Raw genomic sequence first — 23,716 nt, forward strand, 5'->3', positions numbered from 1 at the left:
CAAAGGTATGGGGGCTTCTGGTCTCTTGACAACTGCCCTTGGGAGTAGCAAGTGAGAGTAGATGGAGAATTAAGGGTTAGGTGATTTAACAATGGTGCAAGGAGAAGGGGAGGATACAGGGGTTGAATGGATAGTTTGAAGGGGAAGAAGTTTAAGAGGTGGTGAATAGAGTGAAGGACTTGGTGGGGGGTTGGGGGGAGGAGGAAGCACAAGCGATTGGGGGAGGGGATAGAAAGGGAGCTGCTGAGGGTCACATTTACCTAGCAACCCCCACCCAAAATGCAGCTTACAGCCGTTGATGGCTCCTTTCCCTGCCACACCAACCAACACCTCCCACCTAAACGGAAAGAAGAAAAAAACAGAGAAAGCAGAAGAGGGCAGAGAGAGAAGCAAAAAGAGTTAGGGAGAGAGAAGTAGAAGAGAATATTGACAGGATCAGAAGAGGAGAGATAGAGAGAGAAGCAGCAACACAAGACACTAAGAGCTAGTACACAGGACAAAAAGTAATCAAAAAAGGCTAATGGAATGTTGGCCTTTGTCTCAAGAGGGCTGGAATACAAAAGGGAAGAAGTTATGCTTCAGCTGTACAGAGCCTTGGTTAGACCCTATCTGGAGTACTGCATTGTTGGAACACTGCACTTCAGGAAGGATATCTTGGCCTTGGAGACGGTGCAACGCAGTTTCACCAGAATGAAACCACGGCTTAAAGGGTTAAATTATGAAGACAGGTTGCATAAACTTGGGTTGTATTCCCTTGAGTTTAGATGGTTGAGATGTTTAAAATGGTAATAAGATTTGATGAGGTAGATACGGAGAAGCTATTTCCTCTATTGGGGGAATCCTGAACAAGGGAGCACGATTTTAAAATTAGAGCTAGTCTATTCAGGAGCCAAATCAGGAAGCACTTTCTCACACAAATGGTAGTGGAAATGTGGAATTCTCTCTCCCAAAAGGCTGTGGATGCTGGGTCAATTAAAATGTTCAAGACTGAGATCAATAGATTTTAATTAGGTAAGGGTGTCGAGGGATATGGAACAAGGGCGGGTAAATGGAGTTGAGGCACAGATCAGCCATGATCTAATTGAATGGCGGAACAGGCTTGAGGGGCTGAATGGCCTATTCCTATACCTATGTTTTTATTCTCCAACTCATTGTACAATGCCACGGGAGACTGACTAGCAATATATTCAATTTGGTAAAGAGGTGCGCATTGAAAACTCCTGTGTAAACTAGCTCTTATGGGAAATCACATTATAAGAATGGCGACATTTTTTTACAATTACTTGTGATGTCTGTTGATGGGACTATGTTGTCACATCTTTCCCATCATGTAACACCCACTGTCACATAATGCCTACCATCATGGAACGTCAAGTATTTTATTGAGTATCCTGCAGACCCGTTGAATCTTCAGCCTGCAGTTGCAGGCTTCCCACCAGCAGTGGTGCTGTGTCATGAGTCACCAGTCACCTTGGTCCATTTTCCCTCCATTTCTTCCAGTGATTTAAAAAATATAAATATTTTTTATTTCTTTTTTTTTGAAACACTATGGCCCATTATGTCCCACTCCCAACTACACTTGCTCTGCTGCCGCATATCCCAGTCCCCTGGTGTCTACAATGTGACGGCTAATCTCTGTCCTTTCAATTAGCATTTTTGCATCAAACACAATACATCCAGCTGCCTACATTTTGCCGAGATTCAAATTGCAACTTTCATTGCCAAGACAACGGAGCCAGCTGCCCACAGGACTGCAATCAAGTGCTCAAAGAGTCAGATCATACATCTCATTTCTCCCATGTAAAAAAAAATCAGCTACAAGAAATCGGCAAGGGCTGCTAGATTGATAAAACTACAAAAAAAGGAAATATCAGAGAGGGCCAGAGAAAGAAATCAAAGGAACAAGAGATATTCGAATCAGAAAGACAGAAATCAAGGAAACACAGATTCAAGGAAATAAATCAGAAATCTTTCCATGGCCATGCCTCACCCTAACTTATGGATGTCTTTCAGTCATATGCCCAGCCATGTATCATGTGTACACTCTCTGCTCCTCAGACACCAGTTTACCCCTTCTTCCTGGCTCCTCCCAAAGCATCAGTGGTCCCTACTCTTTGTAACCCCCTCCTGAAATCTTCCACCTTGCCATTTCTTCCTTTGGTTTCAAAAGCCTTCTAAAAACTTTCTCTGAGTGTGATTTTGCCTTCACTCCATAACAGTTCCTTCATTTCTTTCTTATTTTTTAATTTTTTTCCCCATAATAATTAGACTATGATCAATGCCAGCATGTGTATTACATTCTTATCTTGTAGGAAGGTTGGGGTACTGCAGCACAACATGTCAACACCAGCAAAATTATTATTCTCCTTCATTCTGAAGTGCTGAGAGATCTTTGGGAGACCATAAATTCAGTCACAGACTACTGTTGATCTTGGCTGTACATGCACTAGATGGAGATCCTCCTGGCCCACACTGAAAAATCACATGCCCTGGTCTAGAGCAATGGGCTGTGTGGTGGTGTAAGCTTCTGGAACCATGGCCAAATCCATGGAAACAATGCTGCTGATACCCTTTCTGGGCCCATAGATAGGACACACAAAACCCTAATGGGGAGCTGAGCCTTCTGTGCCAATTCTGGAATTGCAGAAATAATTCTAAAATATTACATTGCAGAAGGAGTCCAGTTGGCCTGTCGCACCTATGCTGGCTCTTTGAAAGAGCTATCCACTCCTTTCCCCATAGCCAATTAAATTTATTTTTAAAAGCTATTATGGATTCTGCTTCCACCAACATTTCTATTAAGGGATTCCATATTCTGACAAACCTGTGTAAGAAAAAAAAATTCTCCTAACCTCTCCCTTCATTTGTTTTTCATGTTACACTTACGTCCTATAGTTACTCACTCGCCAGTCAGTGGAAATAGTTTCTCCCCATTTATCTCAACAAAACTCCCCGAATATTGACCACCACAGATCTCCTCATAACCTTCTCTGCTCTAGTGACAAGAGCCCCAGTTTCTCTAGTCTCCTGTCGTAACTGAAGCCTCTCATCCCCCGTATCATCTTAATAAATTTCTACCGCAACTTTTCCATTGACTTAACACATTTCTCTAAAGTAGGACATCCAAACCATGACACAACATTCTAACTGTGGCCTAACCAATAATTTATAATGTTTAATGTAACCCTTTGCTTTTGTACTCATCCCCTATTTATGAAACCTAAGATCCCATGTAGTTTTTTTTTTAGAAAAAAGCTTTATCAACTTGTCCTCTCACTCTTACAGATGTGTCTGAATCTCTAATTCTATTTTTCAACTCACTTTAAAGTTTTACTATGTAATATATACTTCCTCTCATTCTTCCTCCCAAAGCATATCACCTCACATTTCTCTGCAGTACTTTTCATCCAAAATCTATCTGCCCCTCTCTATTAACTTGTCTATATCCTTCTAAAGTTGCTTACAGTCCTTTTTACATTTAATCATGCTCTCTATTTTTGTATTGTTTCCAAATTTTGATAGTGTCCCCAATACCCAAGTCCAGATCATTTATTGTACTGAGAAGAACAATGGTTCTAAAGCTAAATTCTGGGGGACACCATTGTTTAAATTTCTCCAATCCAATTAATATTAATTAACTATCACTGTATGTTTTCTATCCTTTAGCCAACTTCCTATTCAAAAGTTCTGTTTGCAGCATTTGATGGAATTCATCATTCCTCCACTCGCCTATTGTTATTTTACATTTGTCGGTATTACATTTTATTTGCCAATGGCATAAATGATCTGAATCCTGCAAACCTTTAACCGCATCCTCTGTTTTTACCACTCTGCCTATTTTAGTGTTCTCTTCAAACTAACAAGTTTAAAACTACAATTGGTATCGAGGGCATTTAGATAAAATAGATACAAGGTTCCAAGCACAGACCCCACAAGACTCATCATCTTCCCCCAGTCTATTTATTTAAGCCAACTTCTTCTATAGTGCCAAACTTGTCAGGGAGATGAAGATTCTGTACCTTGATTTTTTTTTTAAGCAAAACTTTCCTTGCTTCACGAAGGGCATAAAGATATAATGATTCAACCACTGCATGGAGAAGAATTGTGTGCAATGAGTCGGGACCTTCAAATCAGTTTTTAACCATTTTCCACTGATAAATTGCCAGTTTTATTGTGTGTGCCAAATCAGTAAGAGTTCCATCCGAATTTGAGGAAAAAATTCTGAAATGTCCCATTGTTTTCTTCCAGAAACCAAGTCTGGAGATGCTTGCATTGCATCCATATTGTTAGGACATAAGGGGGAAAAATTGGATAATTTTTCCCCCTTATGTCCTAACAATATGGATCCTCATGTTCAAATCCCTCCATGACCGCTATAGCTCCTCACTATCTCTAACCTCCTGCAGCACTACAACCCCCCAGGGGAACTTTGCGTTTACAATCCTCCGAGAACTTTGTACTCTTCCAATTCTGGCCTCTTGTGCATCCCCGACTTCCTTCATCACACCATTGGCGGCTATGCCTTCAGCTGTCTAGAGGCTAAGCTCTGGAATTCCCTCCCCAAACATCTCTGCCTCTCTCTCCTCCTTTAAGACACTCCTTAAAACCTACCTCTTTAATCAAGCTTTTGGTCACCTGTCCTAACGTATCCCTCTTTGGCTTGGTATCAATTTTTTTTTCTCTGATTACGCCTCTATGAAGCACCTTGGGACGTTCTAGTATGTTAAATGCACTACATAAATGCAAGTTGTTGTTGTTTTGAATTGAATTTTTAAAAAAAGATCAAATTTCTAAAACAAAAGATCAAAACTTTCAAGTTCAGTAACCAATAAAAGCACGACAGCAAGTGGGAACTCACATCTGTCAATCAAAAGACAGACAATGCATGGATCAGAGAACATTATTCCTGGTTGGGGAAAAACAAATTGTTGTTCCAACACATGCACAACCCCTTTATACAGCATGTTAACAGGGGTACCATGTATATTGGTACTAGCCAATGTCATCTGATCTTGCCAGATATCAGTACATGTTGACGTCAAAAATGTCATTGGAGATGTTGCCCAACACCTAGTTTCCTCAGAATGTAATCATGGATCGTGTTCAATTTCAATGGCATTTGACGAATGCTGAACGAAAAAAAAAATCAAGAACTCAAAACAGTGTATACTATGCCTAGTTCAGGATTTTGGCAATATCTGAACTATCATTTTCCAAACGGAAAAGTTAAAGAAGATGCGGGCAAAATAACAGTTGAGTGAGTTTAAGTATAAACTTCTGAAGAAGTCCACCTTCTATTAAAAAATGCACACATTCCTATTATAAAGAGCAATTTGTAGGTCTTGCTATGTGTCCTGGGAGTTGTCGAATTGCAGGGTTGCAGGCGCTCAGACATACATGTTAAGAGTTGTTAATATAATCCAATCCATTTCTATGGAGTAGCTGAAGGAGTTTCATTTCCACTTTTAAAATAATCCACTTATTGTTATAAATGTTGATAATCCTTACTACAAAGATTAACCCCAGATTTATACTGAACAAAGGCAAACATAAGTAGCACATACATAGTCTGTCATCTATAAATGTAGAAAATGTACATAGCCTTTATTTCTGGAATAAATGCTAAACATCCAATTAAGATAACTTAAAAAGTACTGAGGATTTCTAATTGTAATATCAATAACACTTCTTGAACTACTTTTCAATCTGAATAAAAGTAAATTAACGTGACTGATGAAAAATATAACAGAGTGGTCCAAATTGAAAATATGTGGTCGGGAATTGTTTATTATTGTTAAGACAATTAAGTTAACAAGCATGTTAATGTCACTGTTTTAAATTATTACTGCAAGATGCTTAATAGTCAGTTCTCACCTGATACTAAGAATTACATTTTTTAAATCAATCAATTTTAAAAAGTGCATTTTGAAAATCTTAATTTGCCCCAATCTTTATTTGAAAACGATTATTAGGTTATACAAGGCCATACGAACATATGAAAATGACGGACAGGAAAAGACCAGCTGGTCCATCAAGCCTGCCCCACACTCATGATGGCTAGAGCATCATCACTAGACACTTTCCATCACCCCCGCAGCCATGTCATCTCCTGGGAAAGGCAAAAAAAAGAGAACAACCTATGGCCAATAAGAGAAAAAAAAACTGGAGAATTCTTCTGACAGCTGGAAGACTGGCATGCTTTCATGGAACAATTTAACACTGTGTAATTCAGACACAAAATGGACAATATGATGAAGTGTTGCATGAGATTATTGGGAGGGGAAGGAAAAAAAGTAAATTTCATCTGTTTGATTTTTAATTTCAACTCCTTATGTTTCTACAGTCACTGTTTTATGATGTAGAAGTAATCTCCAAGGTATAGAATAAGCCAGATAATTTTGTTGGATAAAACCATGTGTGAAATGGAATTGCAATGCAAACGAAATTAAAATAGACATAAAATTTTTAAATCACAAACATATTGCTAAATTATGTGATGATACATTTCTGTCAAAAAGGTCATACCATATATCATGATGCATCCAACTATACCTTGCTTAGTCTGCAAGGTCTCAGCAAGCACTCCAAATTTAGACATTAGTTAACACACTTTTGACAGGAGACTCAATGCCACTTTTTTCAAACCATCCCAATGTAGTAAGCTTAGCTAAAAAAAACTATGTTATATTAAAAACATACCTGAATTACACCATGTCCTTGTGCAAATACTTCAATATCATCAACCTTCATGGCTGTGTTTTCAAGTGCTCGCCGAATGAAATGAACTGTGTAACGAACACCGTTAACTTTAAGACCTGTAAAGTTCAATAAAACATAAGCGAATAGAATGCTAGATCATAAAGCCAGAACAGTAGAGTACAAGACAGAAGAAACCATGTCTAGTCGGATCACAGAATATTGGTCAGTGAGATACAAGGAAACAGTCAAGCACTAGAAGTAATTCAGAGAAGAGGCATGTGCTGATCTCCAGTTACAGAGTTCTGAGGTATGAGGAAAGACTGGAGAAAATTGGGCTTTTCAGTCTTGAAAGGAAGCCCTTGAAAGCTAATCTTAGAGGTATACAGATAGTAAACATTATGGAAAAGGTAAGTCCAGAAAATTATTTTCAAACCAAATTGCGAGAGTAGGACAAACTAGTAAAATGCAAATTTATGGTTGATCAGGAATTTCTTCTCACAAAAAGTAATCAACATGGAAGGAACCTCTGGATAGAGCAGTGGAGGCAAAAATCCTGCAATTTATTTAGCAACTGGATGCCACAATGGGAGGGGTGTATTGTAGGGTCTTCTGGCCGGATGGACTAAGATGAGCTGAATGGCGTAACTCAGCTACATTTACCTTGTTCAGAATTAGAAATTGAGTTTTCCACTTTTGAAAAGATGGGTCCAAATTATGTGTCTCCCAATACTTATTCCAAAACTGAGAATTGCTGTCTAGTCAATCTTACACGGTCAAAAAAAATATACATAACAGGCCGGATTTTGCTGTGAAAATAACGGCGAGGCTAACCTCGCTCACCATTATTTCTGTGCAAATCATACAGCAACTTTTGACAACCACATATGCACAGTTAAACACAGAAGTCCAGAAGTTGCTGCATCAGATGCCCTGCTCCTCCGTAAGCTGCAAAATAAATTTTAATTTTTTCAAAAACTTTTTCTTTGGGTCTCTTTTATCTCTGCCTCTTAAATCAATCTTTCTTACCCTCTCTTTATTTTGCTTTCTGTACCTGATTTGACATTGTATTCATTATTCCCGGTTTAGTCTCGGTGTGGTTTATTAACAAGCTTCAATCCAAATACTCATAGGGGACACAGTTGCTTGCTCTGTTCACACAGGTTACAGATGCCCTGTAGAGGGCGCTGTGCTTTTTGGCACTCTAATTTAGAGGACGTTGCCGTGCAAAAGCTCATAGAAAGTCTACGAGCAAGTGCAAATCTAATGAACGACGGGCGCTGTATGTTCGCCGTTGACAGCAAAATCCGGGCCATAGTTATACAGAACTACAGCATGTATAGTAACATTCATGTTTATGTTTTATGGAACTGGCACAATGGGTTACTACACCTTTGGGATCTGAGCTCAACTCTAGTTCTTGGCATCAAGGATCCTTACATGAAACTGACTGCAGTAAGTTGGCAATTTTACTCAAAACAGACTGCAAGGACAGTTGATGTAGCGAGGGGTTGAAAAGGAACGGTAGAAGAAGAACTTAAGTTTAACAACAAAACAAACAGTATACATCATCCACCGCCACCACTTCCATTTATATAGCACCTTGAATGTAAATAAATTTCCAAGGCTCTTCACAGAAGGCATTTGGCAAATGACCGCAAACTCAGCAAAGTAGAGGTTAGGAGGGGGGGGGACCAAAAGCTTGGTTGATGAGATGAGCTTGAGAAGGTTTTAAAGGAGAGGGAGGTGGAGACAGAGAGGTTTAGGGAGGCAATTCCAGAGAGGAAGTAGAGCTAGATGTCATCAGCACACATGTGGAAGCAGACCCCATAACAGCATTTAGATAAAGGCACAGAAGGGGACTGAGAACGGATCCTCGGGGGAATCCGGAGGCAACGGTGGGTAGAGAAGCCATTGCTGGAGATGCTTTTGCTACGTTCAAATAGGTAGTTGTGGAACTATGCAAAGACAGTCACACAGAGCTATGGGAGAGGTATTGGACAAGGCTGGCAGGGTTGATTGTGTCAAACACTATAGAGAGGTCGAGGAAGACAAGCAAAGATAATGCACTGCAGTTACAGTCACAGAGAACGTCGATCTTGACTTTGGGTGGGCTATTTCCATACCACGGGACAGGCAAAAGCCAGACTGGAGGGGTTTGAACAGGGAATTACGAGGAGAAATAGGAATAGAGGTAATGGGGCATTCAAGGACCTTAAAGACAAAAGGAAGATTGGAGATAGGGCAGCAGTTGGCGAGGCAAGAATGGTTGAAGGTGCCTATCTGACTTGATAGTGTCCAATACTGACGGTCAGTGCAGAGAATGGAAGAGTATTTCATTCTTAATGCTAACATCCTATAACCACATGCAATTTACCAAGAAAACCATTTCGCAATTTCACTAATGGTACCCAAATTGTACTTCAGTAAATAAACTAGAACTTTGCTCAGCAAAAAAGATAGGAATTTCAGGTTTCCCTAATATTAAACACTTGGATAGATGGATGGCCCATAGAAAACTTGCTGCAGATACTTCTATACGACACATCATTTTAGACTGCTTTGTTGAAAATGCACCAAAAGACAAGTGCACCTATACATTATATATTCCAAACATAAATCTTTACCACTATCAGAGCCGAATACCTAAAATACATTAGTGGACGAGAGAAAACAGCAATTTCCTATACACTCACAAAGAAAATGGCAATCCAGTGGCTAAATAGCCTAAAATATCTGAACACTTTTGCACTTTGATATAGATATATTACAGTTCTGGCAATGGCACCACCATTTATTTTTAGGAATAACTGAAGGCCTGAAGCTAATTATCTAAAAAGCTCACTGTATCCCACATCAAAATCAACATTAATAACCTTCACCAGAATATAGTCCTAGCTTATAATAACCTGCACGCTATAGTGAACATCCTACAGCACAATGAGCCAGAATCAAGTTGCCTTATAATCAGGGTGAGTGGAATAAGACAAGACATTTTGGCAAAATCTAAAGGATAATTCTTCCACACCTGAATGAGTTTCTCGATCACTACAACCAGTACACCACTTCTGGTCAATAATGCATTTTAGTGCTTCAATGTACTTGTTAAACTATTTCATTAAACAAGCAACTGCTTCAACCATATTTACAAACATTCTATGAAATTCCATGTCTAGTTACTTCCAATGATCTATTTATCAAAGCTAGGGTATATTGATCGGGAAAAAACATTATCTGTCTCCACACATTAGTCAATCATTTGTTGCAAGACTACTTGTTACCTGAGAGCAGCAGGGCAATGCCTCCACAAGCATTTGGAGAAGACATTGAGGTCCCATTCATCAACTGTGTTCCACGTAGTGTCCAGTTTGGGACAGAAGCTATGGCACCGCCAGGCGCACTGATACTCACTCCAAGAGCTCCATCAGCACTAAAAAAAACATTTTTAAAAATTTAGTCTGTTCGCAATACACATAAAAGTAATTTTACAATTTTTTTTAAAACTTTAAAACAAAGGATACATTATACTGATTGCACAGAGCAGTAATTCTCATCTTCAGGTCATCTCAGCCTCGAATCCTGAGACTTGATCCACTGCAATAGTTCAATTGCCAGGTTGGTAGTATTAGAAATTTACCAGGTGAACATTCGCCATAAAATTTAACCAACAAGAGAAACTGAATAACTTCAGAGCAGTGCTGGTACAAGCAAGTTCTCCAAGTTCCATGTCACATATGGATAAAGTGCCATTTTCCAAAGTTTTATGTTGAGTATTCCATATATACCAGCCTTAAGATATCGACATGATATTACGGTTTTAGGGTATGGAGCTTTTATTTTTGTGTAAAACTTTGAGACTATTTTTTGCCCAAAGGAAATTTTATTTTTGTTACTTTCTGTGATCCAGCTATCAATTCTGTTCAGAAGAAACAGATCACCATTTTGAAAATCCCAGAGCTGAAGTTACAGTATAACTGAGACAATATTCGACTCTTCAGTCTAGTGGTATGGCATCCTCTGGAGGAGGCAATGATGCACTGCTGGAGTTTGTCAATGCAGGCATTATAACTCCACTGTAGTGTTGAACCCCTTGGACCTCCTCAGCACTTTTTAAACTTAGCAGAGTGGATTTAAATGTTTCAAGAGTGCTCCTGACTGCACTCCCTAGCACAAAGGAAGATGGTAGTGGTTGTTGGAGGCCAGTCATCTCAGCCCCAGGACATTGCTGCAGGAGTTCCTCAGGCAGTGTCCTAGGCCCAACCATCTTCAGCTGCTTCATCAATGACCTTCCCTCCATCATAAGGTCAGAAATGGGGATGTTCGCTGATGACTTCAGTGTTCAGTTCCATTCACAACCCCTCAGATAATGAAGCAGTCCATGCCCGCATGCAGCAAGACCTGGGCAACATCCAGGATTGGGCTCATAAGTGGCAAGTAACATTCGCGCCAAACAAGTGCCAGGCAATGACCATCTCCAACAAGAGAGAGTCTAACCACCTCCCCTTGACATTCAACAGCATTACCATCGCCGAATCCCTCACCATCAACATTCTGGGAGTCACCATTGACCAGAAACTTAAATGGACCAGCCACATAAATACTGTGGCTACAAGAGCAGGTCAGAGGCTGGGTATTCTGCGGTGAGTGACTCACCTCCTGACTCCCCAAAGCCTTTCCACCATCTACAAGGCACAAGACAGGAGTGTGATGGAATACTCTCCACTTGCCTGGATGAGTGCAGCTCCAACAACACTCAAGAAGCTCGACACCATCGAGCAGCCTGCTTGATTGGCACCCCATCCACCACCCTAAACATTCACTCCCTTCACCACCGGCGCGCCGTGGCTGCAGTGCGTACCATCCACAGGATGCACTGCAGCAACTCGCCAAGGCTTCTTCAACAGCACCTCCCAAACCCATGACCTCTACCACCTAGAAGGACAAGGGCAGCAGGCACAAGGGAACAACTCCACCTGCACGTTCCCCTCCAAGTCACACACCATCCCAACTTGGAAATATATCGCCGTTCCTTCGTCGTCGCCAGGTCAAAATTCTGGAACTCCCTACCTAACAGCACTGTGGGAGAACCTTCACCACATGGACTGCAGCAATTAGGGGTTACGGGGAGCGGGCAGGAAATTGGACATGAATTTAGATTTGAGGTTAGGATCAGATCAGCCATGATCTTATTGAATGGCGGAGCAGGCTCGAAGGGCCGATTGGCCTACTCCTGCTCCTATTTCTTATGTTCTTAATTCAAGAAGGCAGCTCACCACTACATTCTCAAGGGCAATTAGGGATGGGCAATAAATGCTGGCCCGGCCAGCGACACCCACATCCAATGAACGAATAAAAAAGTGTAAATTTTAAAATATATGCAGAGCTCTACCCTGTGCAGAAGCATTTCAATTGGAACTAGGCAGTGTAATTGAGATGCTGACTGGAACATATATTGTAGCTTAGACTCTTGAGTGCAATCTTAATAATCTGTTTGAGGAATAATTTAAATTTCTAGAGTGTAAAAATTTAGGTTACAGGTAAAAGTGAGGGACCTTCCTAAGCCTGCTGATTTGGAAAACTTAAGTTATGAGAGTATGTCTCTTAAATTCAATATTCAAAAATGGAGGAAAAATTATAGACCATCACTAGGAGTTGCATAAAAACAGTGAATTTGGCCTCAAATTTTCCTTCATTTGGGAAAAAAGTTCTCTCATTTCTAACGTACCAATGTTAAAATCGGAGTGGAAGAACCAGAATCCCACCACATGATGCAGTGCAGTGCCAGCTCATATTTTTCTTACCCACGTGCTGATATATAGATAAAAGGTAATTACTGACTAGCTGTGTCAGCATGAACAAAGTCAATTGAATTCATCCCTTGAGAAAGCATTTCATCCCAGAGATATGAAACTATAAATACTTCACCCTTAATTAAGAATACCTGCCTTTGACAGAACACAAATGGTTTCTGAATCGAAATAAGATTGTAATCAGTTTGCACAACCACCTAAGGACACATGCCTTGAAATTACACTATTTAAATTAATGAATTAGTGCCTTAATTAAAATAGAACAAAGGAATTTCATACAAACAGGTTAACTCATTTATTACTAATAGCACACAGCACAATTTCAAGGCAACAGAGAAAATAAAAATTACAGAAACAATCATGTGGAGAGATAAAAAGGAAAAAGGAGGGAACTTTTCAGAATAAATCATTATTCTTCTTATGTATTCTTATTACTCAAGATTTAATAGTTACTACTGCACTATTCATGATTTTTATGGTAAACTCTGTCATAAGCCAATGAATTGACCAACACAGAAGTTGCTTACCATGGTCCTCTTGAAGACCAGGTGTACTGGTTGGCAGGCAGTTTCTCTCGCAGGGAGTATTCAGCAATCATCATGTCAGGTGAGACATATGCACCAACACCTGTAGATAGAGTCCAAACTTATTTAAATTTCAAAATTATATTATGCAATCAGTGTCTGGAAACATTCTACGGTGGAACTACTTCTGAGCTAAACCAATAACTTTATCGGAAGTTAATTACTTAGATCAAACCCCTGGTACAAATTGGTAGTACTTATTAAATAATAATATTTATATTGCTTCTATCGATACTAACCCTTCAACGCATGTTTGCCTTGGTATTACATCAGTAAAAACAGCCAGTAATATAGTAAAACAACTCATCTCTAAACAGACCAATCTACTAACTAATATTATAGCTCGGACATGTAAAAAGGTGATCCCCTTAGGTCACCTCACCCAAACTGTGCAGTCTATGCCAGCAGAATGAAATGGATGTATGGCATAGAGGGCTCAACAGAGGAATGCTGCAGATAGAATATTTAAAATAATAAACCTATGGAGGTGTCTTAGATTAATAACTTTGGATTATCCTTTAAAGAACAATTGTACATATAGATTAAACAATGTGACTGTAGACTGCACAACTCCCAAACCCCAAGTTATGCGATGTAATATTGCGCAATGGCTTATTTCTCATAACCATTGCTAGTCATACAAGTACATGTATTCTCCGAGACCTTTTTTACATGGCTATCCTTAGCCTTGTGACAAACGTTTCAGACCCAATAAAGCAGACAACGACCATCTAAACAAAATACTAACAATAAAAGCTATATGTTGGAATGCAACGATTAGACATAAAAGGACTGTAGATCAGTCAAGGTAAAACAGGACGTGAAACGGTTAACACATAAACTAAAATTGCTGTCCACTGAACTATTTATGAAGGCTTAAATAGGAGCTAAATAAATTATAGCAGACTACTTAGTACAGACCAGCACATGATCAAAGCAAAATACTGCACCACGGAATGGTTGGGCATAGTGCCACTCTTAATACTCTGTACAGTAACTTTCTGGTCTTTGCTGGGATGACGTATGTGCTGAGAAAGAGGTAGAAACAGAAACCCAAATGAACAAGGACCACAAATGTGAACAGCAGGTCACCCGTCCACTTGCTCAAACCGTGATTTGTGTTTAGTAAGGGGAGGGGAAGAAAATACCTATGCCAGAATGTTGTTCTTAATTTTTGATCCAGTGGTGCAGGTGCTATATGGCTGAATTTAGGAGCAGTATTTTTAATTACTACCTGTGGAGAAAATGAAGGTGGTTGCAAAAGCATTAATCAAAACTGGATTTCAAATAATTTAAGTAGAAACGAGTTTCAGCCAGCGACTGAAAGATGCTTAACGCTACAAAATGAGATTGCCTTCCTAAACTATTTAGATTTGGGTTCAATTTTCCATAATGTTAACCCACACATAAATTGCACTCATGTACAGCAACTTTTGCATTATTGAGACAGAATTTCTAATTAGAAACTAGGGGTACCTGTAATTTTCTGCCCATTAAATGGAAAATGGCAGGGTGATGAGCGCAGAAGCAGAAAAACTCCAGCCAAAGCATCTAAAATTGATTTTTTTCTTCCACAAATCTACACGAGTGGCTGCATCTGTTTAGATGGAAATTCTCTTTCACTAGCAAAAACTAATCTTTACCAAAGATGGAATTTGGATGAAGGGTTGATTGTACAACATCAGATAATGAATCACAGCAACATTTTACTAGTGTTGAAATACCATTCATCCAACAGCAGATTCTCAGTTTTACCAGTTTACATTCCTTAATTTGATCTCTGACAAGAGCTGAAATTGGTTCTCAATGGTCTTCAGCTACATTAGGAATTTTTGGGTATTGGGGCATTAGTGGAGGGTTTTGTAATAATAAAATAAGCATATTTTTAAAAAGGCACAAATTAAGTAACAGGCAAATTAGCCAATTAATCTTTCCAAAAAGGAGTGTACTATAGGCCCCCAAATAGCGAAAGGGAGATAGAAGAACAGATATGTAGGCAAATTTCTGAGTGTAAAAATAAGAGGGCAATAATAGTAGGGGACTTCAACTACCCTAACATCAACTGGGATTCAAACAGTGTGAGGTGCACAGAGGGCGTAAAGTTCTTGATCGGTGTCCAGGAGAACTTTTTTAGCCAGTACGTGACAAGCCCAAGAGGGGATTCAATTCTAGATTTAGTCCTGGGAAATGAAGATGGGCAAGTGGGTGAAGTGACAGTGGGTGACCATATTGGGGATAGTGACCACAATTCAGTTAGTTTTAGCATTATTATGGAAAAGGACAGAGTTAAATCAGGAGTAAACGTTTTAAATTGGGGAAGGCAAATTTTACAGAACTAAGGTGATTTGGCAGAAGTGGACTGGACACAACTACTTGAGGAGAAATCAGTGCCAAGCCAGTGGGAGGCACTAAAAAGTGAAATTTTACAGGTACAATGCAGACACATCCCCTCAAAGAAAAAGGGTGGCACTGCCAAATTTAGAGCCCACTGGTTGTCTAGAAGTATATGGGGCAAGATAAAGCAGAAAAAGAAAGCTTATGATTGTCACAGAAAACTAAATACTGCAGAAAGCCTAGAGGAGTATAGAAAGTACAGGGATGACGTAAAAAAGGAAATAAGGAAAGCAAAGAGAGGGCAAGAAAAAATATTAGCTAGTAAGATTAAAGAAAACCCGAAGATGTTTTATCAGTACATTAAGAACAAGAGGATAGCTAAGGAAAAGGTGGGACCCATCAGAGATAAGGGTAACTTGTGTGTAGAAGCAGAGGATGTGGGTAGGGTTTTAAATGAATATTTTGTCTCCGTATTCACAAAGGAAAGGGATGATCTGGACATAGTAGTTAAAGAGGAGAGGTGTGAAATATTGGATAAGGTAAACATAACGAGAGAGGAAGTACTAGAGGGACTGGAATCCTTGAAAGTTGATAAGTCACCAGGGCTTGATGGATTGTTTCCTAGGCTATTGAAGGAAGCCAGGGAGGAAATAGCGGATGCTCTGAGGATCATTTTCCTATCCTCACTAGATAAAGGGGAGGTACCGGAGGACTGGAAGACTGCAAAACATTGTTTAAAAAGGGTACGAGGGAAAGGCTGAACAATTATAGGCTGGTCAGTCTTACCTCGATGGTGGGCGAACTATTAGAATCAATACTGAGAGATAGGATAAACTGTCACTTGGAAAGGCATGGTTTAATCAGGGATAGTCAGCACGGATTTATTCAGGGAAGATCATGCCTTACAAATCTGATTAAATTCTTTGAGGAAGTGACAAGGAGGATTAATGAGGGTAGTGCAATGGATGTTGTCTACATGGATTTTAGTAAGGCATTTGACAAGGTCTCACATGGCAGAGTGGTCAGAAAGGTAAAAGCCCATGGGATACAGGGAAATGTGGCGAATTGAATCCAAAATTGGCTCAGTAACAGGAAACAAAGGGTAAAAGTCGATGGATGTCTTTGCGAATGGAAATCCGTTTCCAGTGGGTCCCTTGCTGTTTGTGGTATATATTAATGATTTGGATGCAAACGTAGGGGACACGACTGGCAAATTTGCAGACGACACAAAAATTGGTCGTGTAGTTGATAGTGACGAGGATAGCTGTAGACTCCAAGAAGATATCAATGGGTTGGTGGAGTGGGTGGAAAAGTGGCAAATGGAGTTCACCCTGGAGAAGTGTGAGGTAATGCACTTAGGGAGGGCAAATAGTAAAAGGGAATACGCAGTAAACGGGAATATATTGAGAGGGGTAGAGGAAGTGAGAGACCTTGGAGTACATGTGCACAGGTCCTTGAAGGTGACAGTACAGGTAGATAAGGTTGTGAAGAAGGCATACGAAATGCTCTCCGTTATTAGCCGAGGTGTAGAATACAAAAGCAGGGATGTAATGATGGAACTGTATAAAACACTGGTAAGGCCACAGCTGGAGTATTCTGCGCAGTTCTGGTCACCACATTATAGGAAGGACGTAATTGCTCTGGAGAGAGTGCAGAGAAGATTTACAAGAATGTTGCCAGGGCTTGAAAATTGCAGCTACGAGGAGAGATTGGATAAGCTGGGGTTGTTTTCCTTGGAGCAGAGGAGGCTGAGGGGAGACTTGATTGAGGTGTACAAAATTATGAGGGGCCTAGATAGTGTAGAAAGAAAGTACTTGTTTCCCCTAGCGGAGAGTTCAAGAACTAGAGGACATAGATTTAAGCTGATTGGCGAAAGGATTAGAGGGGACATGAGGAAAAACTTTTTTTTTACCCAGAGGGTGGTGGGTGTATGGAATTCGCTGCCCAAATTGGTGGTAGAGGCAGGGACCCTCAACTCCTTTAAAAAGTACCTGGGCCTGCACCTAAAGTGCTGTAAGCTGCAGGGCTACGGACCGGGTGCTGAAAGGAGGGATTAGAATGGGCACCTAGTTGTTCTTCAAGCTGGCGCGGACACGATGGGCCGAATGACCCCCTTCTGTGCTGTATCTTTTCTATGGTTCTACGAGAACTGTTGTTTAAATAAGCATTTTGGTCAAGACTCAGCTGGCTAAGCCAGTGAGTAGCAGAGGCATACAAATTAGAACAGTCTATGTTTGACCCCCTGGTCTGTGCTGACTGAGCTGATTTCAGCCAGTACAGCTGTAGCGGCAATACAATTGCTCTCAATGCCTCTGGGTTGGGGAGGGGAAACTTGGCCAAGGCTCCCCCCAATTGCAATCTGCCTACCTTTGCTGCAAGTGTGGAGGAAGTGGACAATAGATGATAACAGGATAAAGCTTAACTGTGATACCCACTGCAATCAAATAATTTGTGGGTAGTCACTGTCTAAGTTTCGCACATGAAGAATGAGGTACCAGAAGCACTTGGTACCTGTGGAACCATACCACAGCAACAGTCAGTGCCTTCAGGAGAGGGGAGAAAATTGGTGGAAAAGGGAGTAAAAAAATAATCTCTGAATATAATCAAACAGGAGTTAAATAAAACCAGTTCCTACCAATAACACTGGAAGTAGTTCCACCTGGACATCCTACAGTGGAAAGGCAAGGTCCATTATTGCCTGCACTTGACACATAGATCACATTGTGTTTCAATACTGCCTCATTAATTATTTCACAAATGCATCTGAAATAGACAAATTGAAATACTGTGTCAAAATGTAATTAAACACTATATAGCCAAACAAAGATTAGGATTTGTTACGCCAAACTTCTGCAACATAATTTGCACGTTTAAAATCAATTCAGAACATAATATTCAATTATAATCACTTGCTTAGTTAAGAATCCCAACTAGTGGGACTCTCCTGGCTCAATTAAAATATCCATTTTGCAGCATATCAAAATCCACTATCTTATCAGTAACCCATTTATAGTCATTTTTATAGTCATGAAACTTCCCATTTAGAGCCATATATTTTCTAAAGTATTTCAAGTAAGTCACAACCAGAATATACAATAACATACACTTCAGAAAAAAAACCCAACAATCTTCACTTAACAGCACCCTAAAGAATTGGCATATGAACAGCTTTCAGTGAATTAATCTTTCAATCCCGTCATACTTATTTCAAAACACATTTTACTTCAACGTAATAATCCCCTGGTTTCCAACTTTCCTTAAAATTTAACTAAATTGGAGAATTTAACATTTTCATAAATCTTCTGATCACTGAAACAGTTTGAATCATCATATAGATGAGTTTCACCTGAAGAACGTTGCTTGATTAATTGAATAAATTCAAAGCAGAAATAGACAGTTTCCTAGAAGTGAAGGGAATTAGGGGTTACGGGGAGCGGGCAGGAAATTGGACATGAATTTAGATTTGAGGTTAGGATCAGATAAGCCATGATCTTATTAAATGGCGGAGCAGGCTCGAAGGGCCGATTGGCCTACTCCTGCTCCTATTTCTTATGTTTTTATGATTACCCTGCCTGCCTTGCTGATCTGAGAATTAGACTGCAAAACAAACAGCAGTGTGACAATCAAAGAAATATTGAAATTTCAGCACAGAAGGCAGTCATTTAGTCCATTGTGCCGGTGTCTGTTCTTTTTGATTAGATCATTACACCAATAGTATTAGACAATCACTGGTTTCTCAAGTGATTATTAAATTCTATAGCTGGTAATGCAGCAGTATTGAAGAAAGGCATATGTTGCTTCATATTCTGACATTAATAACTAGGTGTAAACTTAAAAGAAGCAGCATATAAAATTACCTGTAGATATAAAACATTACGGCTTACTTGTTAAACATAGGACTTATGTTGCTAGCTTGGGAACTAACAGGTGTCATTGAGCAATATAAGAAATATGAGCAAGAATAGGCCAGACAGCCCCTTGAGCCTGCTTCGCCATTCAATAAGATCACGGCTGATCTTTGACCTCAACTCCACTTTCTCGCCTGATCCCCATATCCCTTGATTTCCTTAAGAGTCCAAAAATCTATCGATTTCAATCTTGAATATAATCAATGACTGAGCATTCACAGCCCTCCGGGGTACAGAATTCCAAAGATTCACCACCCTGAGTGAAGAAATTCCTGCTCATTTCAGTCCTAAATGTCCGACCCCTTATCCTGAGACTATGTCCCCTAGTTCTAGACTCTCCAACCAAGGGAGAAATCCTCTCAGCATCTACCCTGGCAAGCCCTCTTAGAATCTGATATGTTTCAATGAGATCACCTCTCATTCTTCTAAACTCCAAAGAGTATAGGCCCATTCTACTCAATCTTTCCTCATAGGACAACCCTCTCATCCCAGGAATCAATCCAGTGAACCTTCGTTGGACCTCCTCTAAGGCAAGTATATCCTTCTTTAGGTAAGGAGACCAAAATTGCACAGTAATCTAGGTATGGTCTCACCAAAGCCCTACACAATTGCAGCAAGACTTCCTTACTCTTGTACTCCAACCCCCTTGCAATAAAGGCTAACATACAATTTGCTTTCCTAATTGCTTGCTATACCTGCTTGGTAACTTTCTATTATTTCTTGTACAAGGACACCCAAATCCCTCTGAACACCAACATTTAATAGTTTCTCACCATTTAAAAAATATTCTGTTTTTCTATTTTTCCTATCAAAGTGAATAACCTCACATTTCCCCACATTATACTCCATCTGCCACCTTCTTGCCCACTCACATAACCTGTCGATATCCCTTTGCAGACTCTGTGTCCTCCTCACAGCTTACTTCCCACCTAGCTTTGTATCGTCAGCATACTTGGATACATTACACTCGGTCCATTCATCAAAGTCATTAATATAGATTGTCAATAGTTGAGGCCCAAGCACTGATCCCTGCGGCACCCCACTACTTACAACCTGCCAACCCAAAAATTACCCGTTTATTCCTACTCTGTTTTCTGTCTGTTAACTAATCCTCAATCCATGCGTACTGAGCTTGAATAAAGGAGACTATGATGGTATGAGAGCGGAATTGATTAAAGTGGACTGGGAAAATAGATTAAAGGGTAAGACGGTACATGAGCAGTGGTGTTCATTTAGGGAATTATTTTACAACTTTCAAAATAAATATATTCCACTGAGGAAAAAAGGGTGTAAAAGAAATGACAGCCATCCGTGGCTAAGTAAAGAAATCAAGGATAGTATCCGACTAAAAACAAGGACATATAAGGTAGCCAAACTTAGTGGGAGGATAGAAGATTGGGAATTCTTCAAAAGACAGCAAAAAGTAACTAAAGGATTGATTAAGAAAGGGAAGTTAGATTATGAAAAGAAATTAGCAAAAAATATAAAAACAGATAGCAAGAGTTTCTATAGTTATATAAAAAGAAAAAGGGTGGCTAAGGCAAACATAGGTCCCTTAGAGGATGAGACCAGGAAATTAATGGTGGGAAACATGGAGATGGCAAAAATGCTGAACAAATATTTTGTTTCAGTCTTTACAGTAGAGGACACTAAGAATATCCCAACACTGGACAAACAGGGGACTCTCGGGGGGGAGGAGCTAAATACGATTAAAATCACTCAGGAGATGGTACTCAGTAAAATAATGGGACTCAAGGCGGATAAATCCCCTGGACCTGATGGCTTCCATCCTAGGGTCTTGAGGGAAGTGGCAGTAGGGATTGTGGATGCTTTGGTGATAGTTTTCCAAAATTCCCTGGACTCAGGAGAGGTCCCGGCAGATTGGAAAACTGCTAATGTAACACCGTTATTTAAAAAGGGTAGTAGGCAGAAGGCTGGAAATTATAGGCCAGTTAGCTTAACATCTGTGGTGGGTAAAATTTTGGAGTCTATTATTAAGGAGACAGTAACGGAACATTTAGATAAGCATAATTTAATAGGACAAAGTCAGCATGGCTTTATGAAGGGGAAGTCATGTCTGACAAATTTGCTTGAGTTCTTCGAGGATATAACGTATAGGGTGGATAAAGGGGAACCAGTGGACATAGTGTATTTAGACTTCCAGAAGGCATTCGACAAGGTGCCACATAAAAGATTATTACTTAAGATAAAAAATCACGGGATTGGGGGTAATATTCTGGCATGGGTGGAGGATTGGTTATCGAACAGGAAGCAGAGAGTTGGGATAAATGGTTCATTTTCGGACTGGCAACCAGTAACCAGTGGTGTTCCACAGGGGTCGGTGCTGGGTCCCCAACTCTTTACAATCTATATTAACGATTTGGAGGAGGGGACCGAGTGCAACATATCAAAATTTGCAGATGATACAAAGATGGGAGGGAAAGTAGAGAGTGAGGAGGACATAAAAAACCTGCAAGGGGATATAGACAGGCTGGGTGAGTGGGCGGAGATTTGGCAGATGCAATATAATATTGGAAAATGTGAGGTTATGCACTTTGGCAGGAAAAATCAGAGAGCAAGTTATTTTCTTAATGGCGAGAGACTGGAAAGTACTGCAGTACAAAGGGATCTGGGGGTCCTAGTGCAAGAAAATCAAAAAGTTGGTATGCAGGTGCAGCAGGTGATCAAGAAAGCCAACGGAATGTTGGCTTTTATTGCTAGGGGGATAGAATATAAAAACAAGGAGGTATTGCTGCAGTTATATAAGGTATTGGTGAGACCGCACCTGGAATACTGCATACAGTTTTGGTCTCCATACTTAAGAAAAGACATACTTGCTCTCGAGGCAGTACAAAGAAGGTTCACTCGGTTAATCCCGGGGATGAGGGGGCGGACATATGAGGAGAGGTTGAGTAGATTGGGACTCTACTCATTGGAGTTCAGAAGAATGAGAGGCGATCTTATTGAAACATATAAGATTGTGAAGGGTCTTGATCGGGTGGATGCAGTAAGGATGTTCCCAAAGATGGGTGAAACTAGAACTAGGGGGCATAATCTTAGAATAAGGGGCTGCTCTTTCAAAACTGAGATGAGGAGAAACTTCTTCACTCAGAGGGTGGTAGGTCTGTGGAATTTGCTGCCCCAGGAAGCTGTGGAAGCTACATCATTAGATAAATTTAAAACAGAAATAGACAGTTTCCTAGAAGTAAAGGGAATTAGGGGTTATGGGGAGCGGGCAGGAAATTGGACATGAAGCTGAGTTCGGATCGGTCAATGCCCTGTGGGTGGCGGAGAGGGCCCAGGGGCTATGTGGCTGGGTCCTGCTCCGACTTCTTGTGTTCTTTAGATTTGTGGTTGGGATCAGATCAGCCATGATCTTATTGAATGGCGGAGCAGGCTCGAGGGGCCGATTGGCCTACTCCTACTCCAATTTCTTATGTTCTTATGTTCTTATGTTCTTATTACCCCCAATCCCATGAGCCCTAATCTTGTGTAACTATCTCTTATGTGGCACCTTATCAAATGTCTTTTGAAAATCCAAATATACTACATCCATTGGTTCCCCCTTATCTACCCTGCTAGTTACATCCTCAAAAAACTCCAACAGATTTGTCAAACATGATTTCCCTTTCATAAAACTGTGTTGACTCTGCCTAATCAAATGATGATTTTCTATGTGCCCTGTTACCACGTCCTTAATAATAGATTCCAGCATTTTCCCTACTACTGATGTCAGGCTAACTGGCCTACAGTTCACTGTTTTCTCTTTCCCTCCTTTCTTGAATAGTGGGGTTACATTTGCTACCTTCCAATCCACAGGAACTGTTCTAGAATCTAGGGAATTCTGGAAGATCAAAACCAATGCATCCACTATCTCTGCAGCCACTTCTTTTAAAACACTAGGATGTAGACCATCGGGTCCAGGGGATTTGTCGGTTTTTAGTCCCATTAATTTTTCTAAAACTTTTTCTTTACTAATCTTAATTACTTTAAGTTCCTCCCTCTCATTAGACTCTTGGTTCTCCACTATTTCTGGTATGTTTTTTGTGTCTTCTACTGTGAAGACAGATATAAAACATTTATTTAACGTCTCTGCCATTTCCTTATTGCCCATTTTAATATCTCCTTTCTCTGTCTCTAAGGGACCCATGTTTACTTTCGCTAATCTCTTCCTTTTTATATACTTGTAGAAGCTCTTACAATCTTGTTTTATATTTCTTGCTAGTTGACTCTCATATTCAATTTTCTACCTTTATTAATTTCTTGGTTATCCTTTGCTGATTTCAAAAACTCTCCCAATCCTCAGGCTTACTACTCTTTTTGGCAGCATTGTAAGCCTCTTCTTTTAATCTAATGCGATCCTTAACTTCTCTAGTTAGCCATG

General features: G+C 40.1%; 1 protein-coding gene across 5 annotated transcripts in view; it reads right to left on the bottom strand.

The window, feature by feature from the left end:
* The window catches only part of tpp2 (tripeptidyl peptidase 2), a 145,853-nt gene that overhangs the window by 79,852 nt on the left and 42,285 nt on the right, over nt 1–23,716 (bottom strand). For all 5 annotated transcript variants that reach the window (XR_010963287.1, XR_010963286.1, XM_067986425.1 and 2 more), the window contains exons 9-12: nt 18,060–18,187; nt 13,034–13,133; nt 9,978–10,126; nt 6,700–6,815 (exon numbers count right to left, since the gene is read on the bottom strand). Coding sequence is in view for 3 of the 5 variants with exons in the window: in XM_067986425.1 (XP_067842526.1) it covers nt 6,700–6,815; nt 9,978–10,126; nt 13,034–13,133; nt 18,060–18,187 (493 nt within the window). In the remaining 2 variants the exon portion in view is untranslated. The remainder of the gene's footprint in view (nt 1–6,699; nt 6,816–9,977; nt 10,127–13,033; nt 13,134–18,059; nt 18,188–23,716) is intronic.

The sequence above is a fragment of the Heptranchias perlo genome, chromosome 6, assembly GCF_035084215.1.
Source record: "Heptranchias perlo isolate sHepPer1 chromosome 6, sHepPer1.hap1, whole genome shotgun sequence".
Lineage (NCBI taxonomy): Eukaryota > Metazoa > Chordata > Chondrichthyes > Hexanchiformes > Hexanchidae > Heptranchias > Heptranchias perlo.